The 23,665-nt window shown below is 31.7% G+C and overlaps 1 protein-coding gene and 1 long non-coding RNA gene across 2 annotated transcripts; one reads left to right on the top strand and one right to left on the bottom strand.

Annotated features, from left to right (window-relative positions):
* The first annotated feature begins 578 nt into the window (after positions 1-578).
* LOC108770647 (estradiol 17-beta-dehydrogenase 11) lies at positions 579-23,615 on the top strand. Its single transcript, XM_018522323.1, is given in 8 exon segments — positions 579-821; positions 7,618-7,866; positions 20,683-20,807; positions 21,127-21,237; positions 21,328-21,489; positions 21,587-21,669; positions 21,761-21,855; positions 23,432-23,615. Coding segments are annotated over 8 exon segments (1,017 nt in total). The 5' UTR covers positions 579-802; the 3' UTR covers positions 23,605-23,615.
* On the bottom strand, positions 3,812-19,095 carry LOC108770648 (uncharacterized). Its single transcript, XR_001940606.1, has 3 exons — positions 19,085-19,095; positions 5,971-5,976; positions 3,812-3,987 (listed from the first exon to the last, which is right to left on the bottom strand). It is a non-coding gene; the product is annotated as an uncharacterized LOC108770648 (long non-coding RNA).
* Positions 23,616-23,665: the final 50 nt, after the last annotated feature.

Below are 23,665 nucleotides of genomic sequence, written 5' to 3'. Positions count from 1 at the left end.
ATCACAGATTACGTACCAGAACGAGATTTCACCGTATTCAATTTAGCTACTTTCCTGCACTACCTGTATTTATTTAAAATAAAGTGAGTATCTATGCTTTAAACAGAGAAAAATAAAAGTACGGAGAGTGTAATTGTAAATTGTCTCCCTTTCTTCCTTTTTTTTCTAAAAAAGAATAATCCTCATTTAGCATTAAAAGTTAGATAGAATATAACCTGAATAAAATATTCTGAATAAACTTAAAAAGAAATGATGGAGTACATCATGTTTGTACAATTATCAGTACGCGAAATTCTCTGTTATGCTATTTTTTTAACATCATAGATATTTATATAGGCAATATATATCTCATGAACAGTTTAGACATTTTACATTCAAAGAGATAATCGCAACGTAAAGTTTGTTAAACTATTATTTTCACAAACATTCTCTTTATAAAAATTTTATATCTTCGCATTCTTGCACTCTCTCCAGTTATATTCCTTGTCTCCATAGTCCTGACGGAACGTTTGTACTATAGCTAAGACTTCACTACCTGACATTTCCACGATACGCTCGGTAATTCGGGCGTACTAGAAACCACAGTCAACATTTGCCGGTCACCTAGTGCGCATTGCGAAGCATAGACATATATTTACTTTATTTAGAAAATAATGCAAGAAAGTGGATAAAATAAATACGATAAAACTTTAATACAAAATATTTATTTATGTATATCATTGGTGCTGATTGTATAAAACTGTTAAGTGTAACTTCTGCAAAGCTACGCGAATTGCTGAGAGATCTAATATTGAATGTTTAGATGTTCCATCAAATGAAAGGTAATTATTGTGAGCATTGCGAGACTGAAAGATTATATATGTTTTAAAATAAGTTTTAAATATACATATTTTTATGAGAAAATAAAAGATTAAATAACTGAAAATATATTCAAGATATATAAATAGAGAATAATATTTAAGTAATTACTATTTAATTATACTACTATTACTGTTTAAGCATATTTTTTCGTTTATTACAATATTTTGATTGCAAAGAAAGTTAATAAGTATGTATTAAATACATTAATAACATTCTGTTACAAGAAAGAAGACAATTCAAAACTATATAAAATGAAAACTGATCATAAGAAATATAGTATATTTATATATACATATAACTCTAATGTATTTTATGATGATTTATATAATTTTTAATTAATTCATAAATAAAAATTTAATGTTTCATTCTCTTATGAATCACTAGAAGTTTAGATAAAAGGTAACAACTTTCCATTGTACTAGCTGGCTTTCACCAGTCAGCAACTATCGATGATGAATTAACCTAAAGCGTCATAATCCTTGAATACTTTCTTATAAATTACTGCGAAAACATAAATTGGCAAAGCAAGATTTGATACAAAAATTTAAATGAAATTTAAGGATAAATTTGCATTTTTGAAATAGCCTAGATATAAATATGTAAATTGTATCAATCATGCATGTCTTTATTTCTTAATCAAATTTAAATGTTCAGGTTCATTATGCGAGAAACGCTGTTAATAATAATAAACAAATGTAAATAATATAAAGTTCATTTTAAACATTATAATTCACATTTCAATTCTGAGAATTTACTATTTTGTATACCGTGTTTTATATATATATGTACGAGTATTTCGATATTTCATATATTTTATACATATATTTCGATATTTTATGTAGGTACTTTATACACATATCATACAAGGTGTTTCTTCTCAAGTATTTAAAATATTTCTGTTATTTTTAATGATACAACAAAATATTAAAAATAAATATTGTACGTTATAAATATTAAGGTAAGCGAAGATTTTTCTCAAGATCATATTTTTTTAAATATTAAGATCATTTTTTAAATAGAATTATAGGATTTTTTTTGTATATAATATGATTCCTCCAATTATTTTAAATGTAAAAGTAAGGCAAGTAAGTTGAATGTAAAATTAAGGCAGAGTTATCAAAAAATCAATAGTTTATAAGATATTTTTTATACTTTATTTTGGCACTTTTTGACATAAAATATGAAATACCTTGCAAATTGGTGAAGAAAATATATAATTGCTTTTAAACAAAATATGCAATTTATCATACAAAATTATAAATTTTTTTATAACAATTATTTTCTTAGTACCTTAATACAATTTAATCATCTTAATCTGTGCAGAAAAGTATTAAGATATAATTATCAAAAAATGTTTAGTTTATGAGATATGTTATATCGTCAAAACATACCGAAATAAAGTAGTATATAATTATAAAATATTTTGTAAACTATCGATTTTTTTTATAACTCTATGTTGATACATTTACATGCAAAATAATTAGAGGCACCATATTATACAAAAAGAAATTATGTAATTTTATTTACAAAATGGAAAGAATTTTGATATTTAAAAAAAATATAATTTTTATGTTTATTATAATTATATTTATAATTAGAAATTGTGTAGTATTTGCACTTACAAAACAAACAACTTTTCTTTTTTATATTTTGTTGTAAAATGAAAAATATTTTAAATATTCGAATTAGAGGAAACATCTGGCATATTTTAAATTTTTCAGTATTTCCTGTTTTATGTGGTAAAATTATGAGTTTTATTATAAATTCTTATTTCAATTTATAGATTTGAAATAGGTTTAAAAATCGTTACTATAACAAGTTGTCGATTAATGAAATATTTTCAGCATATGCCAAATTGCAATACCTACTGCAGTATTAAAACAGAAAAAAACGTTCGAATTTTTTTATGCGTTCATAGTATATTAAAAAATATTATAATTATATATTTTTTCATTTGCTTTAATGCCGTTATTATATTTAACGTTTATAATAAATTTATTTTTATATTATTCAACAAAAAAACGCGATAGAATGAAAGTTACATGGAAAGTAATCGAATGGAAAGTATAATCCATGGGTAGCACTTATTAGTTCATATACGTTTTATATACGTTTCCTAAACTGTGTTCTACAAAAATTTAGGATGTTTTATATACAAACATATATATAAAATCAATATATAGGGGAAAGTGGGATAATTGTGCGCATCCTGGTTGGGTACTTTGCCAATAGATGAAGACATCACTGTAGTGAAATTTTTACGCAGGAGGTCGTCCTCTTATAATATAACTACAAAAGATACGACGTAAATACATTGCTAGCCAGAGAAATACAAAAATGTGAAATCACATCTTTTCTTGTTAATTTAGCATTCAGAAAATAAGGTGATAAATCCGTATTTTTAATTTGTTTGTTTAAAGTTGCTTACGTTATTAAAGTACGTTATTATGTGCATCTTTTGAACTGTTATTTATTAAGTTTAGTTAGAAATTGTTGAAGTAATCATATTTCATACCGAGTCAAGTCGCGGTGGGCAACTGTGCGCAAGCGTTTTGAAATGCGCACAATTACCCATCTTCATATACTGTATTACTTGCACTAATTTTTTCGTTTTTTCTTGACATTATTATTCTATTTTGCCATTTTATTTTGCCAAAGTCTATGTGTATTATTATTATTATAGTTTTGTATTTTTTCTTAATATACTGTATAATATATATTATATATAATATATATTTAATATATATTTTATTTTTGTATATAATATAAATTTAAAATATATTTAATATACATATATTTATAATGCATTATAATAAATATATATATTTTCTGATTTCTTTGTCAACATTCCACAATTAATTCATTTCTTACGACTTTTGTTTCGCGCACAATTACCCAATCCATGCGCACAATTATCCGACATGTGAGAAATTTTTTCACTTTTCCGTTTTTTCCTTTTGGTCAAATACAACCTTATTGATTGAAAATTTGTTCGATATGAGGATATTTAATGGTAGAAAAATGTTTATGGTTTCTATTTCCATACTTATATTGCTTTGAACTCGGAAATCCATTCCAGGACAATAAATTTCCCTTAGGTGCACACAATTCACCCACTTTCCCCTACTACTGTCGTTTCTCATTGTTTTTGGAGCGTTAATAGAATTCTGTTTATAAACTCCTTTTTAAGAGAATTGAAAATTCTTAATATATTTAATTTTAATTAAATAAAACTTTTTCAACACATTATATTGTAATTATAAAATATCGAGGCATACATAGTGAAAATCTCAATATTTTCCGTACAAATTACAATATGATAACTTTAGTTAATATAATAACTTCTATCTGTTGAAATAAAAAAAGATGTTAAATAAACATAAAATCTTAAAATTCTTTATTGAAAATTATGATAAAAACATTAAATTAATGTGCGTAAAAATCAACTTTACCTAAGTTGGCATTTAAAAGTACACCCATGTCAATATAAGCTTGACGTACATGTAATTTTGAATTTCTTACCTTTTCTGCGAGAATAAAAAAAATCTTCATATAAAGGTTTCCTCTATTCTATCAAAAACTTAGGTAAAATTGTTTCTTATACATTTAATATTTTTGTTATAACTTTTTAATAAAGTATTTTAGAACCTATGTTTAAATGAAATTTTTTTTTCTTTCAACTTATAATAACATATGAGGTCTACCCCAAAAGTATCCGTCCTCTGCATATACTATCTTTGTCCTTGGGCATCCTCTCTATCGTGGAAAACAGGCATTCAATATTTAGTGGGAACTTTGAAAAATACCTCCACCAAGCAACATCACACCCAATAACTATTTAGTCAACAATGGTACGCAGAATTGTGTGAGCGTCGAAAACTCCAAGCGTCGCTTCACAGAGACCGAACGGGTCATTAATTTCATCTGATTCAGGATTTTTTTACTAAATACGGCAATCCCAACTTAGCTAACTCCTATACAGTTCAGATCCCAGACAGCACAGGACATCTACTGGACATCCAGACTTGGTTCCAATTTGGTTCAAATGTCCATGGATTTAATATAAATGTTTTAAAAACGTACGTTATTCAACGTACAAAGTATATTTACATTTGGACATTTAAAAAATGTTCATTTCATGCAAAAAATTTTCTAAATCTGCTCGCGACGTGTTGCTTTCGGTGACTTGACAAGTGAAAATTTTTTTAAGATCGAGAAGTTTTACTTTTGTTACTTCCGGTAACGAAAATTTACCAAATTAAAACTTAATTCAGACAGCAAGCGGCAAGCATCGAGCAGCAATAGCTTGCTTCTCGCAGTTTGGAATCTTTTGCTTCCAGCGTACAGTCAGAAGCCAGTGGAAAGTAGAGTCCCTAGAAAACCATAGAGTCTAGCCATGCCCTAAAAATGGCGTGTATGTCCGAAATGTTTGCTCTCAATTGGTGATATAAATGTATGTGCGTTCTCGATTGGAACTGCCATTGTGTGGGCACGCCAATCACAAGAGAGGATGGAGGGAAGGCCAGACTCTAGTACTCTAGGGACTCTATCCAGTGAGAAAGCTAATATCAAATCGATATCGATAGCATCAAAACGCATCGACGAGATACATGCATACGGCGCATCTCATTGAAACATCGATGGAGTTAAAAATTTCGATCCCTTTTCGACGTACCGTGAGTTGAAATAATTACATTTTAAACTGTATGTACAAATGGCGTACAAAAGTTTCCGGCCAATGACATTTGGTACTTTAATTTATAAAAAAAAAACTGATAAAATTTTATCATTATCGGCCGATATACCGACCGATAATAATGATTAAAATTTTATCAGGTTTTTTCAAATAAATTAAAGTACAAAATGTCACTAGCCGGAAATTTTTGCACGTCACTGTATATATAGCTTGATTATTTGATTATAGAAAAGATTTTTAAGCAAATTTTTGAGAAGCGGCCTTTATTATATATATATATTGCGGAGACTTGCGCGCGTTAATTAAGGTTATTAGCGCAGGTTAAGTTAGATTTGTAGCGTTTCGATATAACTAATTTTTTTATGAATAAATACACTGAGAAAAAAATGTTTGGTATTTGTAACTATAATTACATATCACTATAATTATGATTATTACTGCTGTAATAATAGTAACAGTAACTATGTATATAGTTCTACCAACAAATGTATATAGTTGGCAACCTAAAATGACTATAATTATAGTTGTTATAACCATAAAATAGTTGAAATTACCATAAAAATGATTCAAGTGACTATAATTTTATAGTTATATTTGGGGACAACCATAAAAAATATGGTTGTCCCCAAATATAACTATAAAATTATATTATAGTCACTTGAATCATTTTTATGGTAATTTCAACTATTTTATGGTTATAACAACTATAATTATAGTCATTTTAGGTTGCCAACTATATACATTTGTAGAACATTTGGTAGAACTATATACATAGTTACTGTTACTATTATTATAGCAGTAATAATCATAATTATAGTGATATGTAATTATAGTTACAAATACCAAACATTTTTCTCTCAGTGTACGTTTTATTTATTTATAGAAATAATTATTTCTATAAATAATTAAAATGTATTCATAGAAATCAGTCATGTCGAATTTATATCGAATTTATATCGAATCGACGTCAATTCGATGTCGATATTGATATTAATTTACTGAAGATTTGTTTGGATGGCAAATATATGAATATGAGAAAGATTTCAGGTGAATTTTTTAGTATCAATAAGTATTCGAAATCATGGACAAGATCAAATCAAAATGGACCTTTAAATTGATATAATTTTGATAAATGTTTTCGATGTCAAATCGATATCGATTCGAAATATCATTTCTCACTGGATAGTGGAGGGGATGGCTGGCAGGATGTTTAAACGTCTCATGGACATCTGTGTTAAAAATTTTCAACGACAAAATATCTATAAGAATCATTTTGTGTCTTGATTATGGTCTAAAATTTGATTAATATTAATTTAGTCCAGTTTTAGTCCATTGCGTCCTAAAATGGACATTTTTAAGAAGTCCAAAATAGTAACACTGGATGTTTTTAAAACGTTTTTAAAATATCCATGGATCTAATCTGGATGTTTTTAATATGTCCAAAACGTCCAACATGTACGTTTTAAATATATTTTACTGTGCTGTCTGGGATAGAGCCCCGTGTGATTTCTGATTATTTCCTAAATTGAAAAATCTGTTGAAGAGCAAATGATTTGGAATGCAACAATGAGGAAGCTGTTGGCTGTTACAAAAAATGACTTCCAGGATTACTTTTGGAAATAGGTGGACCGTTGGAAGAAGATCATTACTTCGATAGATCAGAGGCGACATTGTCCATAGCACTCCAAAGTAGGCTCTTTCTCATAGATAGAAGTCGGATACTTTTGGGACAAACTTTGTACTGTTAAAATTTGTACAGAAAATCCGAACCTATATTAAAATAGTTCTTTTTTACTATTTTAATAACAAATTTTTCAAAATTGCGATGTTGTAGAACAATATATAATAAACAGGATCGTATTTAGTATATAGAAGAAATTCTATAGGAAATAAGTATTTTTGTTTTTGTGCTTGAAAAAAGTCATTTTTTGTTCAACAATATTATTAATTAATCATGTAATCATGTATTATTTCAACAAAATATTACATTTATTATGGGGTAAAGATATTAAAAAATGATAACCATAATAAACAATTTTACAACGTTTTTTGACAACTAGGTCATAAAATGATGACTCTGAAGAAAGGTGTACATATAATCTACGATTTATTGCTGTTTATCGGCCTGGCAATAGTTTATTTCACCGAAGCTGTAGTGTTAATGTTAATTCCTCGCCGATATCGAGCAAAATCAATCAAGGGTGAAATTGCTCTTATTACTGGTGGTGCTAGTGGTATTGGCAAACTAATCGCAATCAAATTTGCCAAACTTGGTGCTCATGTAATCGTTTGGGATATCAACAAAAATGGTAAGAGATTATTCAAGTTATTCCAAATGAATAATGATTCTTTTTTTTAATTGAAATGTTAAACATGTACATATATGTAGATGAAAGGAACGGTGGGTAAAGTGACGAAATGGGGACGATAAATTGCCAATTTTCCAAATTAATAATGGGTGATAAGCTAATGTTGTACTCGTTAAGGGTTTTGGTAATTATGCAGAGATACGGATCATCCTCCGATGATCCTGACCTTGATATATGTTGTCAAGGTCATCCTTCTGAGTGACCTTCAACAGGTTTCAGCCGTCGCTTATTCATTAAAAAGTTATTAACAAAAAAAGTTTGAAAAAATACAATCTTATTTCTGCTATATTTAATATTAAAAAGTATACCTCTGTACCTTTCCTTGTTTGAGGCAAGGGGAAGGATTTCGCTTCGCATGGAAAGTCGCGCGCTTCTTGGCAGGGGGAGAGGTGGGGTGAAAGTCGCTTCGCGTGTAAGTCGTGCGCCCCTTGACAGGGAGGAGGTGATGGGGTAGACTTTCCTATGCATAGGAAGCCATTACGTAAGCAAGAAAGCATATAGAATAGTTTTTAATATTATGTATAGCAGAAATAAGACGTTATTTTTTCAAACTTTTTTTGTTAATAACTTTTTAACGAATAACGAACGATGGCTGTTGAAAGTCACTCAGGATAATGACCTTGACAACATATGTCAAGGTCAAGGTCATCGGATGGTGGTCCGTGTGTCTACATAAATTAGAGGAAAGTAGGATAATTATGCGCAGCGGATAATTGTACGCATTTTGGCACTTTCCCGACAAACGAAAACACCACCACAGCGGAATTTCTGAGCTAGAAATAACTCTTTTAAAATATAACCATAAATTATACGGTTTAAAACTGTAGTTAGTGTCAAAAGTGAGAAAAAGTGAAATTACATAATTTCATAATTTTGACATTCAGAAAATAAGACTATACGTCCGTATTCTTATTCTGTTTATTTAATCGTGAATAATTTACAAAAATTCTTTGCGCGTCTTTTAAGCTATTATTCGTTGAGTTAAGTTATAAAGTCTTCGAATAATCGTTTTTCTTATCAAATCAATTCACGGCGAATAATTGTGCGCATGGACAACTCAAAGTTTCCTCTCAATGAAAAGTGTACTATTTGCGAAAAATTCGGAAAATATGGAACTCTGTCCAGTCAACAAACTAAAAGTAACATGATATTAATGTTGTAATTTCGTATTCCATAATATAAATGTAACATAATACATGCACTGAAAGAAAAGATTGATTGCTGCAACAATTTAGATAGTAAAATATGGCATAGCATTTTTATATGGCTGCAGCAACCAAATTTGGTTGTAGCAGCAAATTTTTAGTTGTATTAACCTATCCGCAATGTCAGTATATGATTTCGACAGGCTAATGCAACTAAAAATTCACTGCTACAACCAAAATCTGGTTGCTGCAGGCATATAAAAATGCTATGCCATATTTTATTATCTAAATTGTTGCAGCAATCAATCTTTTTTTTCAGTGTAGTGTTACATAACAGCCCAAGAAACACACCAAGTTGAAAAAAAATCAAACGTACATTGACGTGAAAATGATGATTTTTGAGTACAAAATTTGACTGTTTATTGACTTTAAGCATTAAAATTAAGTCATTTTGATTTTTTGTTGATTTTTGTGTTCCTTAGGAGTAAGTACTACACATTGTAGAGTGCAAAATTATAACATTAACATTATGTTACTTTTAGTTTGTGTCGACTGGGTGATTTCAATGTTGCATGTGTTCTAAATGAGTCCATGAACAATGCAGTGGAACTGATGACCCTGAGAATTACATATGTGATTTTTGTTTAAATAATTAATTTTTCCAACTTTTATATTACTTTTTCAAAGTTTATATTAATTTTATATTAACATTGGTATAATAATATATTTTTTCATTTTCTAACCAACATTCCATGAAACATTTTCCATGAAATATTTATTTTATTAATTTTATATTTATTTCTTACGATTTTGGCTTTGCGCACGATTTTCAATTCATACGCACAATTACCCAACACACGAAAAATTTTTTCGCTTTTGCTTTTTTTACTTTTTACCAGATACAACATTATCGAATGAAAAATTGTTCAATATAAGAATGCATATTGTTAGAAGAATATTTATACTTTGTATTTCCATGTTTATATTGACTTCAACTTCAAAAATCACATTACACCAATAAATTCCCTTTAAGGGGATGCTAAACCGATTATCCAACTCAATAAAGGTCGATAGTACAGACTTTTTAAATTCCAATTTCGATAATAGTGACGACATCTTTGATTTAGTTTTTACATTATATTATATAATATATATCATTCTGTCTTACTCAAACGCATACATCTGTTCTTATCTAACATATGCCAGCACCATCTATCGCAAGACCGCGCAACTACTACTACACGGAATTTCGGCTCTGTTGACAGTCCCAGTCTCTGCAAAGCATCTGTATACACGTATTTCCTATTCGGTGGGAATATATCTTTTCTAGACTTTCAATCTTAGTTCTACAAATTCGGTATCGTTCGTTTCAATAATGTGATGTTTGCTGCCCGCTTATTTTCAAGATATGGACTCTAAAACTCTTATATCAAGCAAATATATATCCGAGGTGACAGCTGTGCGAGCCAAAAATAAGTAAATTTTATAATTTTTTTTCGATTTTCTCATAAAATCCAGTGTAGCAAACATCCTCTGTGTGCGTACTATAATTTAAGTAATAATACTTTTGCAATCCGTACATCCAATACGGAGAAATCCCACCGAATAGGAATGTGGTAAAACAGAGGGGCTTTAGCATCGCCTTAAGGGGATCCTAAAGCAAAGCTCGAACTCCAACGAAATCACTAGATGTCGTGCCGCGCGCCGCACATCGACATGTTTTTTTATACTACCCCAGCAATATCTCACGCAGCCTATGATACACGCAGTCACACATACGTATCAATTTTCGTACAACGAATTCATCGCGATAAAGCGTCTAAATCTAATTCTAAGAACGCGACGTTGTATGTTTGTGCAAATTACGTGTTTGGGAACTATTATTTCGTACGTTCGGGTTGCAAAGCTTTCATATCAAGCAAATGTTGTCACGACTTGACAGCTGAGATGCCATGTTACACTAAGGAATGGTAAAAAATATATCGATTTCGAAATTTTTGATCAATCTCAGCGTAGACTCCATTTCACAAACACGTATTAATGCGTATACTTTAATCCTGGAAAAGGATTTTCCAATCCGTGAAAGAGAAAAAGAGTATTCGTTATTTATTCGTTATACAAAAATTATACGTGTTTAGTCGGTAATACAGATCTTTAGGATCCCCTTAAGGGGATCTTAAAGTAAAGCTCGAACTCCGACGAAATCACCAAAGGTCGCGCCGGACGCCGCGCATCTAGAGTCCCTATAATAAGAGTCAAGGCATAAGACCGGAAGGACGCCATTGCTGAGCGCCGGCCGGAAACAGCACAAATAACGCGTGGCACAAATAGACGCGTTCGCGCCTGTTTGTACTACTACACCATGAAACAGTTGCTCACACCAATTAACAGATTCACTAACACATCGAAAGCGCCTAGAAATTGCTGCGACCAATCACGAGGGCGTCGCCCCTCATATCTTGACTCTTATTATAAGGACTCTACGCACATCGACATGTCTTTTTATACTACCCAGCAATATTAGTAGGGGAGGCCAAGCGGGGATTTTGGGATTTACTCGAGCGCGTCAGAATAACATAAAGGGGGAAAGCTTGCACCCTAATAAGTACCCCCACCACATATTAAACCTCTATATAGAGCCGGGGGTCCAGGGGAGCCCGTCAAATTAGTATCTAACTCGAGCGCGTCAGATTAAGGTATGGTGTGTTAATTACATGTAGAAAAGTGTACATTTCAATAATCTAACGATTTCAGCGTGACGTAAGGAAATGGGAGAGTCACAAAGTTGCAAAAAAAAGATTTTTTGACCCCTTCGTACAGCTAACCCCACCACGCAAACCGTCAGATTAATATTTATCCGTTATCAGAAACACATGGGTCGCTTACACTATTAATATCTGACACGCTCAAGTACTGTACACGCCTGTACACGCCGTAAAGCCTGTACACGCTCCCCCCACCACTGAAACGGCATACATCATATAACCTTTTTTTCTTTTTAGCATCTAATCTTCACAATCCAATAGGTCCCCACGACGCTCGAGTAAATCCACATTTAGTCTCTCGGCCTCCCCTACTATATCTCACGCAACCTGTGATACACGCAATCACACGTACGTATCAATTTTCGTATAACAAATTCGTCGCGATAAAGTCTAAATCTAATTCTAAGAACTCGACGTACCCAGTATCCGAAAAGGAAATGAAATAAATTGAAAATTTTTAATCTATTTTAATTTATTCGAATCAAAATTCTTGATTCATGCATATGGATAGAAAGGAATTGAATGTGGTAAAATTGAATAATTTTCTATCCACATGGATAGAAAGGAATTGAATCATTTTCTATTCATAGGATCCTATTCCATCGTTTGTGTAGGATCCTATTCCATCATTTTCTATTCTATGTGTTGGATCCTATTCCTATTGCATAGCTTATTTTTTCCGCAAAACTTTTTTTCGATTAAAAGGAATACAAATTCTGTAGATTCAATCCCACGTCATGGATTAAAATGAATAGCATGGCTTATTTTTTCGAAAAACTTTTTCGATTAAAAGGAATATAAATTCTGTAGATTCAATCCCACGTCATGGATTAAAATGAATCGCATGGCTTATTTTTTCCATAAAACTTTTTTTTGATTAAAAGGAATATAAATTCTGTAGATTCAATCCCACGTCATGGATTAAAATGAATTGCATGGCTTATTTTCTCCGTAAAACTTTTTTTTGATTGAAAGGAATACAAATTCTGTAGATTCAATCCCACGTCATGGATTAAAATGAATAGCATGGCTTATTTTTTCGAAAAACTTTTTCGATTAAAAGGAATACAAATTCTGTAGATTCAATCCCACATCATGGATTAAAATGAATTGTATGGCTTATTTTTTCCGTAAAACTTTTTTTCGATTGAAAGAAATACAAATTCTGTAGATTCAATCCCACGTCATGGATTAAAATGAATTGCATGGTTTATTTTCTCCGTAAAACTTTTTTTTGATTGAAAGGAATACAAATTCTGTAGATTCAATCCCACGTCATGGATTAAAATAAATTGCATGGCTCATTTTTTCGCAAAACTTTTTTTCGATTAAAAGGAATACAAATTCTGTAGATTCAATCCCACGTCATGGATTAAAACGAATTGCGTGGCTCATTTTTTCCGTAAAACTTTTTTTGATTGAAAGGAATAGGAATCCCGTAGTTTCAATTCCAAGTCATGGATTAAAATAGATTCAAGCATTGAATGGATTGAAATGGATTTAAAAAATCAAAAATTTGTATTCAGCAATGACCAAATGAATCTATTTCAATCTATTTCAATCTTTTTCCGGATACTGGGATAGTAATAGACTCCACTTTCCAGACACGAATTAATGCGTATACTTTAATCTTGGAAAAGGATTTTCAAATCGATGAAAGAGAGAAAAAAGTATTTCTTATACAAAAATTATACGTGCTTACGTGGTAAAACAAGAGACTTTAGGATTTCCTTAAGTGCGCATAATTCTCCTACTTTCCCCTAATAGGGTTTTAAATAATAATAAATCTCTTGTATTTGATTTCAACCTGTTCACAGACGTAGATAATATAATAAGAACTATGTATTAAATAAATTCATATGCAATTTGTTTATTTATAAAAAATGACATAATATTGTGGTTACATAAAATATCATTTTATAAGATCATAGTATAGTATAGTTACGAATATAGATTAATATACTAATGTTTTTTATTTCTCTAATATTTTTTATATATATCTTCACACTACTCATGATGTTCAGTTTAATAACAGCGATATACCTGTACAATTACGTTTTATTACGTTGGCTCTTCTTAATTTCAGAAAAAATCATTTCACAGTTAATAATCTATTATACGTTTACTATAGATTGTAAATTTCTTATTTTCTTTTTCATATTTTATTATTATCCGGATAGCACATAATATTAGGTGCGCAATTTAATTCTCGGCCCCTAACTTCAATCGATGAGTACTTATTTAAATTTACATATCTTTCTCGCCATATAGCCATATTGGAGCGCCATCTTTAAGCTTTCAAATGCACTGTAATTGTTGGCGGTTGTACTAACTTAAAAAAAAAGTGTTGTTACGTCTTGCCCTCCGTAGAAATATAATTTTGTTTTTTTTATTTGTTTGTCTTTTCATTTCGCGTTGAATTATTTTCATTATTTGGTTTTGCGTCATCAGTCTAAAATATTTCTAATTGTTTAATTGCGGATTTCTAATTGTTTAATTGCGGATATTCCTAGCGAAGAACTTAATCGGCGTGCGATTCTATCGTGCTGACACCACGTGACACGCGTGCCGCGTAAGCCAATCGAAGCACCTGTGAGGCACGTGCCGTGTGCCGATGCGTTGCGACGAAATTTTAGGCAGGATAATTCCGCGTGGAGTTAAAGAATCGTTTCCATATGTTATGACTTTTATATCATTACTGTCCTACACGAGATTTACGAAAATTAATCTGTTCGAAACGCCTCAACGCCTAGAATCCTTCGAAATAAGAATAAGCTGTCGCGCACCAATCACGGCCCGCGATGCGCGTGTTGCTCGTCGCTCCGTATTCTCAGTGAGACCTTAGCCGCTCTGGCTGAGAATATTGTTAATTTAAAAGTCTCGCATTATAGTTAATACATTTTTTGTTTAATTTACTATTGTTTGGTTATCGTGACCAACCTAAAATGAATAAGTAAACGCGAATTAGTCGCGTTAGCGAGCACCGACCGATCGAGAGTAAGGAAGGAGCAGTGCGGACCACGGAAAAGGACCCAAAACTTAATTTGCTAATAACTTTAAAATTCTATTAATTAACGCAGAACTAATTTGATTCCTCAGTTTTAAATTAAATTCGCGGCAATCATGCCGAGTTTTAGTCCGGTATGACTAATATTTCGAGAGGAAAAGTCCTTTTTTTCACATTTGTCACGTACACCCAATTCTGGGAAATTCGCGCTCCTTCTTCCTCCCGACTCATGAGCACCACCGACTGATGCCTATATAAACGGGGCGAAAACCGAGCCCAGCGTCATTTGTCATTATTTGATCGAGTCATAGTTCTGTCAGATTACTCTGCGATTGGATCAACAGAAGGAATATCTCTATAAAGCATATTTCAAGAAAAACAAGTACGCATGGTTTATTTCAAGCTTCCCATTTTTCTTCACCCCTCGGGCTAACCGCGCTTGTTACAAACACTGCTCAGCCTTCCCCTTTCTCCTAGGCTAACCGCGCTCGTAGAAGCTGCTCAGTTCACCCCCCTCCCAGTTGGACTAACTGCGCTCGTAGGAACTGCTTAGCCCATTCTTTCTAAGAATTGACCGCGCTCGTAGGAGCTGCTCAATTCTTCCTTCCATTACTGTCTGTTTCTTCAACGATTCTTTTAATGCAATTAGTTAACTAACCGCGTCGGTAACATAATAAAAATACTTTTTCGATAGAATGACCAAACGAGGGATCCGTATCAACTTCAATGTAACCAGCATGTCAGCCAGTTCCGTATTAAATAAAAATTCAATTTAATATGGCATTATATTCTATTCTTATTCAATCCACTCTTCCATCCCCTCCCGAAGGGTATGAAGTGATGAAACGGCTTGAATTGCTCGGATCCATCATAAATTTCTTGCTAAATGAACGTTAATCAATTTGATATTTGTTACAATTATAATCGTTCACTAAAGTAAGTCCAACTTTAACCTAAAAATTGTTATCTCGTATTCAGAGCATTCAAAATTCCTGTCTTCGTTTCTCCTACAATGCCCGCAAATTTGATCATTTATCCCCTTTGTTTTCTCGCTCTGGCTGGTTAAAGATCTATCAGCGTTTCATTCTTCATCTTTGCTGTCTTGTTTTTCGTGTATTTCTTTCAAATACCCCTTCCTACCTTCGCAATCTTTTAAATCTCAATTCTGAACTCCATTCGACTCTCACCCTACTCGTTATCATGATTCCTTGTCCTTTCCCACGCATCGCTCAGTCAAATTTCGCGCTGCTTTCTCCTACGTTGTCGTAAAGTTATACAATATACTATCCCCTTTTATCCGCTTTTCCTCTTCTCTCTCCTCTTTTCGTTTGGCCGTTGCTCGTTTCCTATCTTCTATGGATTGTTGAAGTATGAAGGAAGATGGAAGAATACAAAATTAAATTGCAGTGTGTAGTTATTTCTCTCGCAATTACGTCGCTGTTATGTTTAATTTGTTATCGTCATGTATTATTCTATATCTACTGCTATCTTTCTTTTCATTGTAATTTAAAGCTGTATACAGTTTTTGCGTATTGTTCACTTATTATTATCTTTCCATTCATTGTAATAAAGATTGTATTTCAGTTTTTGTGCATTTTATTTGTTAGTATGAAATTTTCAACATCTATCGATTATATCTTATTACTCTCTTGCTGGCAGGCGTTAGAACAACAGATTTGCTGGTGCCTCACCATTTGTGCACATGTATTGTATTATATTTTCAGTTTATGTTTGTTTTAGCTTTCTTCTCTGCAACCACAATTTTTGTACACATTACACAATAAATTAAATTAAATTAAATTAAGTATTAACGCTAATGACAATTTCAGCAAACTATTCATAAATTATTCAGTTAAATAATTTACGTTATCTCACACACACACACACACACACACACACACACACACACACACACACACACACACACACACACACACACACACACACACACACACACATATTAACAAAGAATAATCTTAAATTTCACTACAAGAAAATGGTAATTGTCGATTTGAAATCTTGAGTCAATATTTACAGATTACTAATTATAAAAGGACTCCTGTAGCATGCGATACCGGCGCTAACGGTCTCATGGTTTGCCGCTCAACCTGAGGTACGCTCCCATTCTGATCATACCTCTCCTACTCTAGTAAACACTCCGTCACTCTTCCAATCGAGTATCCTGCTCGTTCGCCGCGCTGGACCGTCTCTTTCTCCGCATCCAGCAGCGACGCGGCCCCAAATATAATGCTAAAATAGCTAAAATATACGATCGATGACTATTAGCTAACTTTGTATAAGAATTCGAGACGTTTCTGGCGACAGCGGCGGGATGAGACATGACAGTTCGTAACGTAATTGGTGACAGCGGGGGGATAATACGAAAACCGCTGCATCCTAACGCAATAAATTATAAACGTGAAAATATTTAAATTAGTTACACCTCGCGTCGTAACAATGTTAAAAGCAATGTCGTTTGAGAAGCAGCATTTGAGGCATTGCCTTTTTTCGCTTTTCAATTAAAAAAAAAGTGCTGCTGAAGCACAGGAAATGATTTGTTCGGCTTTGGGAGAGGATGCTGTTTCTTACAGTACCTATAAAAAGTGGTTCCAGCGGTTTAAGAGTGGAAATTTCGACCTTAATGAAAAACATCCGGGACAGCCAAAGAAAGTCAACGATAAGGAACTGGAACAACTTTTGGAAGAGAATTCCTGTCGCACACAGACAGAGCTCGCACGGGAATTCGGAATAAAGCAAGCCATTTCTAAGCGTCTACATAAACTGGGGAGAATTCAAAAGGAGCGCCATTAAATTCCCCACGAACTCACAGCTGAGAACAAGCGTAGACACTTATGATATTGCTGTGTCGTTGCTATCCCAATTCAAGCAGAAGGATTTTCTGCACAAGATTGTGACCTACAACGATAAATGGATCCTCTACAATAATCCAAAGAGGCGAAAATCGTGGGTTTATTCGGGACAGCCTTCGAATAGTACCACAAAATCGAATATCCACGCCAAGAAGATGTTGCTGTGTATATGGTGAGATCAGCAGGGCGTCGTTCATTACGAATTGCTCCAACCTAGTGAAACGGCCACTGCTCAATGTTATCAGCAGCAATTGATTCGTGTTAGTGACACATTGGAGAAGAAAAGACCTTACACCGGCAAGGGAAGAAGAAAGGTTATCTTGATTCAGGATAACGCGCGGCCACACACAGCAAAAACGACTTTGAAAACGATCACCGACTTGAGCTGGAAAATTTTACCGCGCTCTGCATATTCTCCAGACTTCGCCTCTTCAGATTATCATCTTTTTAGATCCTTACAACATCATTAGGCTGATATTCATTTCATTTATGTCAAGAATGTCGAGAAAAGTATTATCGAATTTATAAATTTAAAACAATCCTCTTTTTTCCGAAATGGAATTCGGCAGTTTCCCGAAAAATGGCGCAAATGTATAGAAAACGAGGAAGATTATTTTGAAGATTAGGTAATTATTCGACTTTTTATAAATTAGTATCAAAGTTCAATGAAAAAGGTCGAGAATTAAGTTGCGCACCTAATATTTATAAAATATTTATCAAAATATTTTGTAAATATTTTTGTGGGCTTATATTGCACAGATTATAAAGATTTATTATAAATATTATGAAAATATTTAATATTATAATCCTTTAACTATAGGTATAGGAGCACGTGCAAACTTTGGTTATTATGACTGAAATATGGAAAAATAAATAAAATAAAATAAAATTCTACTTGGGGAGAAATTATTAATTTAACAATCGATTTTTTTTATTTTAAAATTTTTAGTCAAATTTTCTAGGTAAAAAAGATCATTTTTGCTTCAATGTTGAAAAACTCGGTGAAAAAAATTGTACAGAGCTGAATAAAAAAGGTAAAGACTTAAAGGTAAAGATTCAATCTTTCAAATACTTTTAATCGTATTTATGTAAAATTTTTTATTCGCGCCGGGGAACTTTGCAAATTTTGTAAAAAAATTTTGAGATTTGTTGCATTTTTATTTATGTTGTGTAACTCCATAAAATATTAATAAGACCATTTTCTAAAGTACCGCCCTGAAAAATAGAAATTTTAAGTTGTTAAAATGCTCATTAAAATGCTTTTTTTAACATCTTGATACAATGATTTTTGACAAAGTTCTTCTATCTTAAAATTTGCCTATTTGTGCAGGATGGAACAGGTGATTTAATTTTGTTGAGTAGTGTAGTTACAGAAATAACTCCTCGAATCAACGTCAAATTAATAATTTCAACATCGATTCCACGTCGAATTAATAATTTTGACATCAATTCGACGTCGAATTGATGATTTCAACGTCGATTTGACATCCATTCGAAATCGAATTAACAATCATTTCTTACTAGGTTTGTCAAATCCCTTAGGAAAATAATAAATGGTCGTGTCCTCAACATAATCAAACTATGGTTTTTGCAAAATTTTAAAGATTGAAATCGGATACACAGTGTAATTGATAATACATGACTTCAGTTCTCAGACGTAAACAATACAATGAATTTCTCATAAATTAAGTGTACACTGACAGAACTTCTATAACATAGTGGTGCCAACAACTGAATGACCACTGCTTATATCGAGATATTAACTCTCTAAATTCTTTGGAGTAAAATCTTATTTAGAGAGAGAAAATTGATGGTCTTGATACGTACTCTTAACAGTCGTTAGCCTATCTTTATGATATATAAGACAACCAGGTCCAATGTGAATGACCTCCTAAGCTTTAAGAATTTTTTTAACTTTTGTTAAGGTCAAAATTGAAAATTAATGGTCACGTTCGAAAGAGGAAACATTTTTGAAATTGAAAAAAAATGAATCATCTTCAAATATTTATATAGAGATTTAAAAGAAAGGTAGCATTTGGGGCACCTTAGCAAAATATGTACCCAACGTGAACTGTGTATACGTCTTCCTTTTTTCATATGAAAATATTAAAAATATGGAAAATAAAGTAATTCAACGTTACTTTTATCATTTTATTGCATAAACATATTGATGTATAAACATTAAAAAAAACCTATTTAGCAACTTTAACATTGAATATCTGTGTTAACTTCTCCTTCTTAAAACTATGCTTATGAAGATTTACTTGCAGTTCGGACAAATAAAAGACCCTTTATCATTTTTAGTTAATCCTACACAATCTTCATGAACATATTTGTGACAAATGTCACACTTACGCATATGCTCGGATATGGCCCATATTACTATCACCATACAAAGAATTCCTTTTCTTTATAAACAAAACATTGTGACAAAAATATAAACTAAATATAGTGTTGTAAAGTATGAATATAGAGCTACAATAACATGAACTATGGAAATTAATGATCATATTTTCACAATTATAGAAAGCAATTATTTACTTACTGAATGTTACATCACAACCACGATATATCTGCAGTTTTTTCTGTTTTTACGCAAACATAATGAATAATATAATTTATGAATTGATGCAATCGAGTTGTACGGATCGCCTGCTCGAATTACTATTTTTTGTTGTCAACTGTTAAATTAATCATATAATTATATACAAATAGCGAGTGACCCACTTTGGAAAAGGGCTCAGATTGGGCCCGGTTACTTTATATCGATTAAATACAAGCCACTCACGACATTCGTCCAGTAGGTAAACTCTATAGACATCGGTTGCTGTAGTCAATCACAACGTGAATGGAATATTTCCGAATATGTCTGTATGATTTTCGATAATCGCACATTTAATTTAATTTTTTTTCCGATAAATATTAAGATATATATTAAGCGTAAATATATTCATAAATGGTAAATACAGGTCTTGCGGAAGTAGCAGAGCAGATTAAAAAAGCTGGTGGAAAATGTTGGACGTATTGTTGCGATATAGGTGATAAAGAAGCAGTGTATCACACTGTAAAAGCGGTACAAATCGAAATCGGAAATGTGAGTAAACGTTGCTTAAACCACCAACGAGATACTATTAAAGACCCTCATTCCTGGATAAATTTTCGCGCATCGACATATCTTTATATACTACCACATCAATATCTCACGCAACCGATGATACACGCAGTCGCACATTTGTGTCAATTTTCGTATAACAAATTCGTCTCGATAAGCGTCTTTAGTCCTAAATATCGAAATTGCTGCAACGATTTTCGACAATATGTAAGACGCACTGCATTTAGCTATTTAGGTAGTTTTTAAATACTTAATCAGGAAAAAATAATAAAATTTATTAAATAAATAAATGTTTCTATAGGTAAGTCTGTTAGTAAATAACGCTGGATACGTGTACGGGAAGACTTTCATGGAATTGCCCGATTGGGAAATTGAACAAACTTTTAAAGTGAATATTTTGTCACATTATTGGGTGAGTATTTAAAGAAATTTGCGTTTTTTAAGTTTTTTGCAAAAGTTGTTATACTTCCAATTCTTATATTTTATCAGCATTATTTTACAGATTACAAAGTCATTTTTGAAAGATATGATAAAAAATAATCATGGTCACATTGTGACAATAGCGAGTGTTGCTGGACTTTTAGGAATTTACAAGTGTACAGATTATTCTGCGACAAAGTTCGCCGCCATTGGATGTCACGAGAGTCTCTTCACCGAACTCAAAGTATGTAAGACTATAATTATCGAGTAAAGTGAATTATTTCGTATCATCATTCTTACATACATTACTAATTATTATTTTATTATCACTGTATTTTAAGATGCATGGATACGAAGGAATTCATATGACTTTAGTTTGTCCCTACCTCATTAATACAGGAATGTTCAACGGAGTGAAACCTAGGTTCGTGAAAATATGTTATAAAAAAATTACTGGAAAGACAATTATTCAATTATTTACATACAATACTTTATAATAAATAATCTTCAAACAGATTGATACCAATGCTTGAACCAGAATATGTTGCTGAAGAAGTAATCGCGGGTGTTTTAGCAAATTATATATATATATAGGGGAGAGTCTAAATCCGTGTCCAAATCGGACAGTACAGTGAATAACTTATAGGCCTGGTTGTAGTACCGGTGATCAGCTGATCAGATCTGATCCAAGTAATTAAATCAGTAAAATATCATGAGTCATCAGACTCGGATTAGTTGAGTTTTATTGATTTCAATTCTAATAATATAAACAGTCAGTAATTTCTTTTTCCGAAAAAATGTTTATCTTTGACTCAAATTGCTCGTTTTTACTTAATACTAAGAAAAATACATTAAAATATTAAAAAATTTTATCTAAAAATCCATAAAAATAGGAGTTTTCGATTCGAACCAGGGGATGGTCCGATTTGGAACCATTGGTTCCAAATCTGACCGGAAAAAACGTTTTTACATTTTCCATTACAGTTCAACAAAGGTAAGAGATACGTCAAAATGGTCTAAAGCAAAAATGAAGGGAATTAAATGATCTATCCAATAGCACCTTCGATTTTACGATCGGACTTTATTTACGCCTTATAGAGAGCAAAAACTGCAGGTCCGATTTAGACCGCTCTCCCCTATATATAGAGGAAAGCCCCCTATTATGAGATAGGCGCCTAATATGAGATAGCGGCATTTCTGCTAAACTAATAAACGCTATCTATTGGTTCCACCATGAATTTATTGCTCTTGGATTGAAAACTATTTAGTAGAAAATTCATTATTAGATCATGTCTGTAGTCATTGTAAAAAAAGATTTTAGAATTTTGATATCTTCAAGTTTCATTAAGAGATGAGCCTTTAAATCTTGTTTAATATTTAATAAATAAATATTTGACAATAAATTCTTCATGTAGTGATAGAGTAAGGTCGTACTAATAGAAAAATACGGGATATGTTGAATTGTTTAATTACAAAAGTTAGATTTGATGATCATATAACCATAAGGCGTGGAAATCGTAATATGAGATACCCAGGGTATTTCTAATATGAAATAACCCATGCTCCTATGTCATAGTGAAAATCGTTGCTAAAGAGTAAATGTTATTGTACTATAATAAAAAGGACAACCGGAATGAACGTCGAGTGTCTATTTCTGCGATGCTTGATTCCAACTACCTGAAGATGAGTTCTGGGTATAATCTCTCGCATGCTTATTTTTCACGCACCCTGGCTGTGTTTGTTTGCATTTTAGAAACATGAAATAAAGTTTTTTAGTTGCAATATTGATATATCTTGCGTTTTACTATCGATTTCTCGGGGCATCTCATATTAGGAGCACAATTTTTTGAATTTGTGATTTGCTCATTTTTTACATTTCGCTAATTTGAAAAAAAATGGAATTTTAATTAAATTTTATATAACGTTATCTTAAAACTTATTAAATTCCCTTCAAAATGACCTATTATTTTTTTAAGTTCTACCCATAGACTTCTAGCATTTATCCAAAATGAATTCGGTATCTCATAATAGGGGCCTTTCCTCTATACATGTATATATATTCATACATTAATTGTGCTTTATCTATACATATAATATATATTATTCATATACATATTTATGGATAAATGTACATACGTATGTATGTATATATACATACAAGATGTATATACATATGTATGTTGAAGTTATTTATATTATTATTTATTATAGCTTATTACCAATGAAGATAAGCTGGGCATTAATGTATCACATTTTGAAAGGACCACAGATCATGATGACATTCAAAGGTCGTAAATCAAATAATACTTACAATGATAATAATAGTGCAACGAATTATGAAGATATACATGTGCATTAAAGTTGTACGAGACAGAATAAATATATTATAATTTTTTACTACATAAATTTTATATATGCTT

This window comes from Trachymyrmex cornetzi, unplaced genomic scaffold (genome assembly GCF_001594075.2).
Source record: "Trachymyrmex cornetzi isolate Tcor2-1 unplaced genomic scaffold, Tcor1.1 scaffold130, whole genome shotgun sequence".
Taxonomy (NCBI): domain Eukaryota; kingdom Metazoa; phylum Arthropoda; class Insecta; order Hymenoptera; family Formicidae; genus Trachymyrmex; species Trachymyrmex cornetzi.
This window is presented reverse-complemented; position numbering and strand designations above follow the sequence as displayed.